The 13,029-nt window shown below is 33.4% G+C and overlaps 1 protein-coding gene across 1 annotated transcript; it reads left to right on the top strand.

Annotated features, from left to right (window-relative positions):
* Positions 1 to 236: 236 nt before the first annotated feature.
* On the top strand, positions 237 to 2,944 carry LOC132716705 (uncharacterized). The gene is made up of 2 exons (XM_060700029.1): positions 237 to 681; positions 2,054 to 2,944. The coding sequence occupies exons 1-2, from the start codon at positions 435 to 437 to the stop codon at positions 2,200 to 2,202; spliced, it is 396 nt and encodes a 131-aa protein (XP_060556012.1). The 5' UTR covers positions 237 to 434; the 3' UTR covers positions 2,203 to 2,944.
* The last annotated feature ends 10,085 nt before the right edge of the window (positions 2,945 to 13,029 follow it).

The raw sequence follows: 13,029 nt of genomic DNA, 5'->3' as shown, positions 1-13,029 counted from the left end.
CTTTAAAAATTGCTCAAAGACTGTAATTCCATGCAGAACTCCTGTTGCCATGGAAACCTAGAAAAAGCTATAATATCTTTTAATAAGCCCAATAAAAGCCCTAGTTTCAAAATTGGCCCCGCCCCATTTCATTTTATGTAGAAAGTAAAATCAAAACAAAACTCTTTGAAAAACCCAATGTGCTTGATCTAAATATTTAGCATGGCATATTTTCTAATGGGTGTCTACCAATTTTGTTCAAATAGCCCATTTCACTACGATTTCTCACGCAAATTAGCGAAGTGCGACGATCAGATTCCGAGCATATAATCAACTGACCAATCAAATGTTGATGGATGCATGTACAATCTATTACTAATAATAGTAACATTAAAATAAACAAAGGAAATTTACATGGCGGATTCTTATCACAAAGTTGAAATATTTCGAGAAATATGCCGTTATACTGCATAGTTAAAGGGTGTAAAAACGTGTCGGGTGGAGGGACTAATGTCAAATTTCACCGTTTACCGGTAAATAATTTACAGAACTGTAAAGAATGGTTAATCAGGGCAGGAATGACTGAAAAAGAAGCTTCAAAAGTGACCGTGAAACAATGCCGTTCATGGCGAATATGCTCAGCACATTTTCAGTCGTCACGTCAATCTAATGAGCCGTTTCTCCCAACAATCAGTATTCCAGGTTTGTTATTTTAGTTTTTTTTGTCGAAAAATGTTCATATCACTAGTATTTTTTACCGTGTACGTTTTGTTAACGAAGCCGAATTGAGTCACGGATTCGCGCCACACACTTTCGTACTCCCTAGGCGAAATGACAGTTTTTGAATCCCACAACCTCAATAGTCTTTTTGTAATTAAATGAAATGTTTGAAATAATTTAATATTAAATTGACATTGCTCATGTGAAAGACACAAGCTAAAGGTAGTTCGAATTTTATCAGGAGAAATAAATTTATTCTTATAGTTTTTCTTATGTGTTTGAATTTAATGTGGAAGTAAATTACTATATGTAAATGACTTAAATTGCAAATACAGTAAATTCTCTCTATTAAGACCACTAACGGGACTGACTCAAAGTGGTCTTAATAGTGAACTGGTCTTAATAGTGAATAAGTCACTTTAACAGCTGACGAAGTCCAACTTAACTTAATGTATACCTTGTATAGTTTTATGCACATGGTAAATGTACCTAATTAAATGAGTAAAAAGAAACACATATTTTTTTTAAACAAAAAACATTTTTAATGCATGATAATATGATACATCATTAATATAATAAAAATATTAATTTACGGCTAGTGTTTTAAGTTTCCCCTTTAGAAAAAAATATGAGGTAATAAATATAGTTATGACTCTCATTATGATTTATGTATACATTAATTAAGTATCGAAATAAAGCACACATGAACTGATAATTTGGTGTATTTAGCAATTTTTTACCATACTTGCTATAAATTGTAATGCACATCAAACAATTTTAAATGCTATTTACCTGTTTATTACATCCTAATTACGCGGACAAATTAATCGTTTCTCACACCATAGCTGCTTAGATTATTTAGCCAGAACTGGTTTAAACTGATCATGTTGACGCTTGAATGCTAAAGATACATCGTAAAGGTCTAATCAATCGATATATATTAATGACCTCATTTGATCCGGTGTATTTGTTTACGCCAGATGGAAGATTACGGGGCAATAAACACCAAGTGATGTCTGGCCATTATATTGCATGGTCGTAATACAGGTTAATGTTTTGATAAGAAATACACACAAATGTTTGACAGAAGTGGTCGTTATGCCGGATTAGAGACGTGGTCGTGGTCGGTATACTGGTCATTTTACTCATTGAATAAAGAAGGCAAATATTTTGTCCTTTTAAAAAGTGCCCGTAATAGCGGCGTGGTCCTATTTGTGGCGTGGTCGTTAGGTGGCATTTTACTGTACAACAGAATTTAGGCAAATATTGTCATTTTTAGTAGCATATAATAGATATTAAAATGAAAATATTATTATTGAAAAAAATAACATAAAATCTTTTTTTATTATTTTAGATTATGAAAGAAAACAAGCTGCAGCTACACTCTTACAACTAGGAGTTTCACAAGATACAGCTTTACCGTCAACCAGTCATGCTAACACACACAATTTGGTACCAGAGACATGTTCGACTGATACAATCATGTTACTTATACTTCAGTGAAAAAAATACTTTTAAGTTTTCATTCAACTCTAGAATTTTAGTGTTGTTACACCGGAATAAAATACCGGTATATGAAAAAAGTGATTATATTTAAAATAAACTAGTATAAAAGTTATACTTTAGAAACTTGGAAACTGTTGCATTATTTAATCGGTACAAGAATGACTATGAAATTAAATTTTCAGGACAAAGCTCTTCCTTATATCTTCATGTTTGTAAAAGCAATATTTCACAGTTGCATCAGTCTTATTGTATAACATACATTCTATTACAAAATCATATATTTTTTTATTATTTGATTTGTTTAATTTCATTTCTTGAAATTCATTGTTTAATTTTTTTATAGCTACTGAAGTAGAACCCGGTGATATACAGCCACAAATATTGAAAAAAGGTGCATCTTAAAGAAAATTGTTTATAGAAGCAGAGGCTCAGGTTACTCTTAAAGGACAAAAGAAACAACGCACAAAGGGTCTTCAGAGAACCCCACCTGCTTCTAAGTACACTGGAGCCGCGATATAGCGCTCTTCGGTATAGCGCTAATCTCAGTAGAACGCTAATATGCCTTGGCTCCCAAAAAAAAGGTCGTATTTTTCGCCGATTATAATTTTTTTTTCATGTATATCAATACCGCACCTTATCCACTATAACGCTTGTTCAATGTGTCAGTCGAGTGCAATAAACAGTCATAATTACGTCACTCATGATAAGAAGGTGTGAAGTCATAAACAGGTAAGCGTTAATCCGCTCTTTTGTTCATTTTGAACTGTTGATCAGTCAGGTATCAAACTGTTAGCTAAGACATGCAAACACCGACGAGTTAAGTAAATCACCCAAGCGTACAATTAATTTTAAAAAGCATGCACTTTCGATCTATCTGCTAAAAAGTTGTTGAGGATGACTGGTTTTTTAACAAGAGACAGCAGGAAAGACGATTAATTTAGTCCCATCCACTAGGTATCAATTTTCATGACGATACATAACATACGTTAACACCGCTGTTTTACTGGAAATTTATAAACAATTGTACATTCGTGGTTTATATTTTTAATTCGTAAATTTCATGTTTATATTAAAGATATTCAGTAATGCTTTACAAAATAATTAATAATAATATATAAAAAAAGCTTGGACTGATATCCATTGGAAGGTAAGTAAACAATCATTTCCACTAACAAGCGTTATATGTTTCGGCGGTGGGTGGTGTAATGCGATATTTTCGCTATAATTACAAAATGAGCGTTATAAAAAGTTACTCGTTACAACGCTGTCTTGAGATCATGGACCCCAACATGGGCGCTATATCGCGGCTCCAGTGTATACTGAAATCACTCCAAAGTCTAGACGCTCAACCATGTGTAATACTGAAATAAGGCTTTCTAAAGATGTACAGACAGTTCTTCCTTCTAAAATTTTTATTAGTCAAAGAACTGTCTCCACACAGACAGTGTTTGCAACTGAAAATAAAAGTGTCCAGGCATGTATGGAGAAAATTGAATTGTTGAAAACTTGTGACAAAGAATTAAAAAAATTCACTGGTATTGAAAATTACAAATTATTTGAAATTATTCACAAATATCTAATTTCAAAATGTGCAGATAACACATGCACTATTCAAACACATAATGATGATCCAGCTAAATTATTTTCTCACATTTCTACAGAAAATCAACTTCTGCTTGTTTTGTATAAACTGAAAAGAAACCCTATGGATTCTGTTTTATCTTCTGAGTTTCATATTTCCACAGGGGGTATTTCTGAAATTTTTAAATTCTGGATTAAAAGAATGTACAGAAAATTCAAAATTATCAAATTTTGGCCTTCTCATGAAAATGTTCAGAAACACATGCCTACTGCTACAAAGCAACACTTTCCAAATTTAGTTGCAATATCTGACTGTGTAGAATTTAGTACCCAGGTCCCGAGAGCTCCATTGCCTGGGAAGCAACTATTTAGTAACTATAAAAACTGTCACACAGTGAAAGTTATGTACACAACAGCTCCAAATGGTGCTCTCATTCATTGTTCAGATGCGTATGGAGGAAATAGTTCTGATAAAGAAATATTTTCCCAAAGTGACTTATCAATGAGACTAAAGCCTCAGCTCTGTCCGTCTGTCTGTCTGTCTGGCTATTGCCAACAACAGCTAAACAATTCAGAAAATATTCTCGTTTGGAAAGTGACCAACAAACTTCAACACGCAGATCAGAGCTGGAATCGTCCAGACCCTAAATCTCAAGATGTGTAACAGGAAGGAAGTGATTTCCAGGCAAGTTATATTGATTCACACACATAGTCATTAATCTAAGTTCTTAAGACATTTAACTATATATTATATACGATAATAAATTATCCAATGTTTACAAATTATCCAATTTTAAACACTTGTAAGCTTAAATTACACCTCTAAATAGTGATAATGCATACCCAGGTTTGAAAGTGTTCTTTTATATTCATTTTCGATTGACATGTACTGATATATTGTATTTCGTTCTAGGTTGTGAAGAATTCTACAGAAAACTGGTTCACGCAAGACAGCTGCCACGTCATATTTGCTACGAATAAGCAACTAGATCTACATAAGGGAGCAAAGACTTGGTATATTGATGGTACATTCAAAGTGGTAAGCAGACCATTTACCCAACTTCTGTCCATGCATTTGTCAAGTCTGACAACGATGCAATGAAGCAGTTAATTTTGTGGTTTGTTTTGATAATGGGCAAGAAGAAACGGGATTACAAGAAAGTTAAGCATCATATTTTCCATCTTAACCGCTTTGTTCTTTTTTTATTCAATCAAGGGTTAATCATAGCAGTTTTAGATGACAGAAGCATATAAAAGTAATGTTCAAAACTATTATGCTTCAGATGCAAAGTATTGTTGTGCCGCTTTACATAAAGATACAATAATGATCAGATATACAAAACATATGGAAATGCAATTGATCATGACAGTGTTCTAATTTAGATCATATTTATCATAGGGTTGGGAGGCCAAATGCAAGAGATTATTGCAGTGTCTTCAGCGACCATCCTGGTTTTGAGGTCAGATTGGTGGACGATTATGTTGGTAAGATAATAAAACATTCATGCCTGTCTCATTAATTTTATAATTTATGTTTGAGCTAACGTATGCAACTTACAAAAGCTCAACAATTCATGAACGACATTCTTGTTCCTAAATTTTGTAACTAAATAACTTAAGATAATATCATATTGTGGAAAAAACAAACCATGCAAGTAAATTGTAATTTCTCACATTTTGTGATGTTGTAAGAAATTTAATTTCTATCCCTAACCCATGATAAGAAATAATGAAAATCAATGTTTGTAAGCAAATATGTCTTTTCAATCAGTGAAAATGATTTCAAGAGATGATGTTTTTACAACTCAGGAATTTTCCAGAGGTGATTTTCTCTTAGAATACAAGGGGGACCTGATTAATTATGATGAAGCCCAACATCGTGAGGGAGAATATGCAGATGCGGATCTTGGAAGTAATTTCTGTACTTTTTCAAGTACAAAGGAAAAAACTTGTGGTAAAAGCTCATCCATTCTGCAGTTATTTAGTTCCTTTGGAACAGTATAATGTATTTCATTCATCTGTGTAATAGATTTACATCAGAAAGTATATTTGTAAATCTATATTTTGTCTTTACGATGTTCGCCCTTAAAAAGCCACCTTGGTAATTGAACATTATAATTTGTAAATACTTAATGCCTTCCTCCTTTAGTATGGATCTTGTAATGTTGCTTATTGAAGGTATAATAAACAATATAATGATTGCCGGAACTAAAATACTAATTATAAATATGTTCATTTTTACAGTATCAATGCAACAGATGATATATTTTATCAAGGAAGAATGATAAATGACTAAATAAGATGCAAAATTGTGCCATGAAAATTGTGGAAGTTGACAACAAACCACACCTTTGTGCCTTTGCTACTCAAGACATATCTATTTCTGAGAAGTTGAGATTTGATTATGGAGTCCCGAACCTGCCATGGAGAAAGGTTATTCCCCTTCATTTCAGCACCCTCCACCTACAAGAACCACTGAATCTGTTTTGTCAAATGCTTCAGAGGTCATTGCATCACAGACAAGAAAACCTGTGAAAGGTATTATAGGTGTTTCTGTTCTTTTTGAAATAGACTATCTTGACATGGTTGATGCTATATGCATGCAGTACTTTTAGGAACAACCAAAAAACTTTATGGTTCAACAAAAAATCCTCCAAAAAGGCCTACTACCTTGGAAAGAACACTAGAGATATAAATAATAGGCTCATGGCATGCACTTTCGAGACTACCAAGGAAAGTAGAGACAGTTGCTCACTGGAAAGCATTGGAACTAGAAAACTGGTTACTTTTTTATGCAGTGCCTTGTTAAAAGGGAATTTTACCAGAACAGTACTTCCACAATTTGTGTTGCCTTATTGGTGGAATATACATTCTTTTGCCAGAAAACCCTTCTGAAGTAGAATTAGATAGAGCTGAAAACAATTGAAAGAGTTTTACATATCTTTTGAAATCCAATATGGAACAAGTAATTGTGGCATGAATGTCCACAATATTGGTTGCCATCTGGTAGATTATGTGCGGCAGCATGGCCCCATGTGGGGTTGGCCATGCTTCCCTTTCGAAGACATGAATGGGTTATTAGTCAGATCAACACATGGGACAGGACAAGTTTGTAAGCAACTCCCAAGATATTTATTAACTCATAAGAAACTGCATGCTGAAGCAAATTTTATGCAAAGTGACTCCTTAAAAAAGTTTACTAAAGATATGTTGACTGTTAGAAAACGATCAGGGAATTTCAAAGAGGCTGTTAATTGCAGGATTATGAGTAAAACATTCCCTAGTGAAATTCCAACAGAAATAAAACAAGCTATATGTAGCAGCAAAAATAGACTTAAATGTGGATGATTGCTTGCTTTTAAAAGCTAGGAGAGTAAATGTAAATGATCACATTGTTCATTCCATAGAATTACAAAAGGGTTCTGAAATGAATTTTCTATGGATTATTAATTCAAAGAGAACAGAAACATAATTTGAGTACAGCACAGTACAGTACTTAGTGCAGGAAAGTAAGAGTGACAGGTGTTTTGCAGTTGTAAGACCTATGGAAATACTTGGTGCTGTATCTGAAAATGTACTTCATATTGTAAGTGTTAAAGAAAGTGTGGAAAGACTATGTTATCCAGCGGAGAATATTTCAGAGAAAGTGATGTATATGCAAGGAAATATAGACCATCTTTGTATTGCTTAAGACTGCCAAACCTTTATAAGCATACCAGGTAATACAATTCAAGAGGTTATATACAGTAAGTTATAGTTTGTGTGCCATGTCTGAAAAAGAATTTCAAGTCCATTCTATGAATGGGAATAGTGCTTATTTTGCTGGTTTTAATGGAAAATAAAACCACATTTATTTGTTATTTGAATTATGTAACTGATGACTGTGTTTATACTAGGTAGTTGCAATTCAATGTATACAGCATTTCAACATAACATACTTATATACAATGTAACGGTTTGCTGCCAAAAATATAAATTATATGATTTTTTTTTAATATTATGGGGTCATAGGTTTGTAACGCAAAAAAATTCTAATTTGTTTACCAGATGAAAGCCATAAACTTAATGCTGACCTAATGGATGAGACTTGAACTAATTCTGTTGATACAAATGGTGGACTTGTTAATGGGAATGGCGACTAAGGTAAGTAGGCGTTTTGCTTTTCATTTTAGATCAGTCAGAAGAATTATTATATGATTAATAGAAATATACTTTTCACACATATAAAAACTGATTTCTAATCTGAGCTCACCATATATCAACACTATTTATAAACTTTATGGGTTATCTATAAAACGCCCCACAACTTTTTTTTATACTTTGGTCAGGTGTTTACATATAAGACGTCCATGCAGAACAAACATCTAATGAAATCTGGCAAGGATAACAAATGTATAATGGATAAATTTATTACAAACAAGTACAGGCATAAAAGATTTAAATGTCATAGAATTTAGTTACGAAGTACATGTGTATCTTTTTATTGGTATAACAGTTTTTTTTGTTGGCCTTCATGTACACTGAATACGTGTCTGTTTAGTACCAGATAGTTGCCTTTTTGTTTAACTCAGTTTAAATATACATTATATGGTAAAATCCCCTTATAGGTATATAAGTTTTAAAGGCATTTAAATTTCATAATATATGGCATGCATATATGGCATGCATATAGATTGAACCGTTGTTACAAAATACAAATTTAAGAATTTCTCTGGTAGGTGCAGTTGGCAGTTAAACACTTTATGCTGATCACATTGATGAGGCAGATATACTTTCCATAGAAACACCCTGTGGATATGTCAGATTAAGCGACTAAGGTAAATTTCATGACGTGGTTAGAGCTACTATACACATATATAATTGTTTTGCCTTTTGATGCATCTGTTAGTGGAATAACGCATTTTCCTTTTCCTCAATAAACTATATTTATGTGAATACAATCTCAAAATGGAGAATTACATATAATTTTTTTTACATAAAGCATAATTTGGCGCCCACTGAAATCATCATAACTTTTACAAATTTTCAAGAAATATTTGTACTCTATTTCATTTGTGTCCTATTTTACAATACAATAATGTCACTGTCATTTTTAATCATGCTTATCATATTTCGAACCAGATTCTAAAAGCAAGTCTAATAAACAGTCGTCCAGTATCATATCAAACTTCATATCCAAAAGGTGACACCATTTTGACACCTAGCCACTTCATTCATGGACACAAAAAGATTTGGTGATATGTGCAAGAGATAGTTAAACATTTCTGGCACAGATGGTTGAGCGAATTCATCATAGAAAGACATGGCACCAGGAAACACGTGACTTGAAAGTGAACAATGTAGTTCTGGTGATTGATGCTGATAAATCCCATGGAGAATGGTCACTTGGAAAAATTGTTGCTTTACATCCAGGTGCTGATAAACATGCACATGTATTAGATGTCCGAATGCATGCATGACAATAGTCATGTGTGAATATGTTGTAAATATAAGAACTATTGCAAGTTCAATCTGTCACTATTTTAGAGATTTTGATTGATAATGATTTGTAAGTTGTTGTATTTTGTAAAAGTAAAAAAAGATGATAGAATGCTTGTTTTGTTACAGATGATGTCTTTGTCCAAGCTGATTGCTGCCAAAATAGCAAAGCCCAACAGTCAACCAGTAAAGGTGACTGTAGTTGAGGTGGGAAGATGCAACAAGTATAAGACGGAAAAGGGGAAAGACAAAGAAATAACAGTGGTGGAGGCATGTGACAGAGAGCATGCCATAAAGTTAAATGTGTACAATCCTGTCAAAGTTGCCCTGTTGAAGGAGGGAGGATGTGTGATGTTGCTAAATTACATCTTCAAACAGGAACCAGACAGTCATCCAGTGAAGGTGACTGTAGTTGAGGTGGGAAGATGCAACAAGTATAAGACGGAAAAGGGGGAAGACAAAGAATTACAGTGGTGGGGGCATGTGACAGAGAGCATGCCATAAAGTTAAATGTGTATGATCCTGTCAAAGTTGCCCTGTTGAAGGAGGGAGGATGTGTGATGTTGCTAAATTACATCTTCAAACAAGAACCAGACAGAGCCATCACGCTGTAAATTTGGCAAACAGCGCCCCTGCAAGTATAAGGCTGCAAATCAGCAAAACAGTCACAAATTAAATCACTTGTATCCGTTCAAGGAAAAGTCATATACGTAAGTTTTTTGTTTTTTTTTAATAGAATCTATTCAGAAATTTGTTTTATTCTTACTTGAAGTAATAGCACAAGCATTCCTTTTATTTGAACTTACAATACAGGGTTGTCATTAAGAGGCGGCAGGAGGCCAAAATGCCTGTCTCAAATGCATTATGGGCCGCCTCAAAATTAAGAAAACACTCTTTGTTATGCATGATAAAGACAGAAATGACCGCCTCAAGTTCAAAACAAACCTTCTGCAAAAAATGTTAATGACAACCCTGCAATATGAATGACTTTATTGAATTTCACAAACATACTTTCCTAATTACATGAAAAGTACATTTGATTTGCTCGACAGCAGACATGCTAAATCGAGAAGCATCTTCTAGTTCCGTTCAATTTGAGCCATTTCTGTTTTTGGAATGCCCTCTATAATGGGCAGACGCTTGAAGACAACATGGCGGAAAAAGAAAAAAACATTATGGCTGATGAAGAGAAGTGATTAATTTTGCGAATTATATTTTTGTACATTATGTTTTTTTATATTTGTTGGTATTGATTAAATGATATTGATATAAGAACAGTCTTACTACTTTGAACAACAATGAACTGGAGAATTACATTCTTAATGTTCACAAACTAATACTAACACATAGCTGTAATTCTGATGTCATCCTACACCAAGATATGAGTGACCAACAGAGTGTGCAGAGGAAGGAAGGTCTTCAATTATCAAATCAACAAATGGGTAAAAAAAAAACAACAGAAATTCATAGAATGAAGTAAGGTGGCAATCATGCTCCTATTTTTGTATGTAAAATATAATGATATTTGATGTTAAAGATGTTTTTTATAAATCTTAAAACACATTTTTGTAAATTTGAAAGTTAACAAGTTTTATGTTTACATTCATTAAATTTTCAAGGGCTTAATTCTTTTTTGTTTGTTTTAATTTGACATTAAGCTGTCAAAAATAAACATGTTTGAAATGTCTGTCAATGTTGGTTCGTTGGTAGACCACATGGTTTCTGCTGATTATCTAAAAAACTATTTATCACAAAATCTTCATGACTTTCTATTACTATTTTGTAATAATCATCAATAAATATTTGTTTTATATTTTTGTAGATACCAAAAAGTGAGACAACATTTCCATGTATCTGATAGAGAGGAGCCAGCAACAGGGCACAGAGATTATGACCACCTCTACAAAGTTAAACCCATCCTTGACCATGTAACAGTGTCATTGCTATTAAATTACAATGTTGGACGAGAGGTAGCAGTGGACGAGGCCATGATTAGATACACTGGCAAACTTTCATTCCATTAATACATGCCAGCTGAGCCCATAAAAAGGAAGAATCAAGCAGGGTTCCCACTCTTAGATATTTTGAAAATTTAAGGACTTTTCCAGGACTTATCAAGGACCTTTTTTGATTTTTTAAGGACTTTTTAGAAGATTGAATTTCAAGCTATTCAATTTTTTTGTCCTATGAATATTTTCATGGTAATGTTTAAAACAACATTTAATAACAATATAATACATGTAGTTCATGACATAAATCTAACTCTATCTAAGAAATACATTCAGTGTCTATAAGTAATGAAATGTACTTTGTGACAGCAACTGTTGCAGGTTGTCTGCAATTTTCATGTAATTTTGGTGTTTTTAATGCTTCCAAGGGATCACTTTTTTTACAAGATATTCATAGTACTTTAATAAGTAACCTCACATTTGACCTCAGTCCACTTAGGTGCATAGAAAGGCAAAAGCATGTCACACTGAAGGGTATATGAAAACTGCCTGCAGGTGTTTCTACATTAAAAATTTCACAACTTTCATGTTTAAATGTTGTACTCTGCTTAAGCCAGTGCTACGGGTTCTACAAAATATGGCAGCAGCACAAAAACCCAAACACACACAATTATAGCAATATTCATTTTGGTTTGTATACAATATAGATTTTAATGAGAAAATGAATTGATATTTTCAAAATAATGTGACTTAGCCAACTATTACTTTCATTCATTCCGTTGAAATTTGCAGTTCAGATGTTGTAAAAAAAAAAGTGACATTTGCTTTTCTAACTGTTAGGTTCATTAATGAAAAGACAAATGTACTTGCAAGATATGAGATTTGTTGTCTACATTTAAATTTGAAGGGTATAATTTTGTTGTAATTTCATACAAGTTCATTCGTATTATTTTTTTTATTTAATAGTTTTCATGGAGTATACTGTATTTGGGTATATTTTGGTTCAAAAATGAAAATTTGGATATTGTATTCATGATTAAAACAGCACTTTTTTTAGTATAACACATTCATTTTTAGTATATTGTGGCTAATATTTGGGTATTTCTTGCTACCCAAATATGGTGTGGCCAACTGGCTGTGCTCTGCCTTGACAATAGTTCATGTATGTAATACTATTGTTTATTTTATATTGATTTACCTTTGGCTTTTAGCATGGTTGTGAGCAATAAGGTTAAACAAATTGCCCAAGGAAACAACCAGACCTGTGAGCTTTCATGTTTCTTAGCACGGGCCAATCAAGCAAACTTGTGGTCGATTTGTGACTGTCTTATAACATTTTCCGAACAAAACTGCCATAGTAACCAGAAAATAAATGTTAAATCTCATAAATGTCAAACTTGGCCTCCCAAAACACTTGTAAATCGAAAAATCATCAACATTCAAGATGCAGAAGTCAATATACTGTGCTAAGACCGCCATTTTGGTTGTTTGATTTACCTCCCTTTTACCAGACTAATTCCCGTACCTTCCCGGACTTTTTTATGTATCAACACTAATTCCCGGACTTTTCAAGGCCGGGAGCTCCTGTTTTCAAATTCACGGACATTTCCCGTTTTCCCGGACAGCGTGGGAACCCTGATCAAGGTATGGATGGCCAGTGACTCCAACTCTTCCAGATTTCAGGTGTATCTTGGGCAGAGTGAAGTTGGTGTTGAACACGGACTTGGATTCAACGTTGTCTCTGGTCTCACTGATAATATTCACGGAACTTACCGCCATGTTTACTTTGACAATTGTTTTACTAGCATTCCCTTAT

This window comes from Ruditapes philippinarum, unplaced genomic scaffold (assembly GCF_026571515.1).
Source record: "Ruditapes philippinarum isolate M1 unplaced genomic scaffold, ASM2657151v2 ctg11317_1_1_1_1, whole genome shotgun sequence".
Lineage (NCBI taxonomy): Eukaryota > Metazoa > Mollusca > Bivalvia > Venerida > Veneridae > Ruditapes > Ruditapes philippinarum.
Note: the sequence above shows the minus strand (reverse complement) of the source record. Positions and strands in the feature narration are given on the sequence as shown.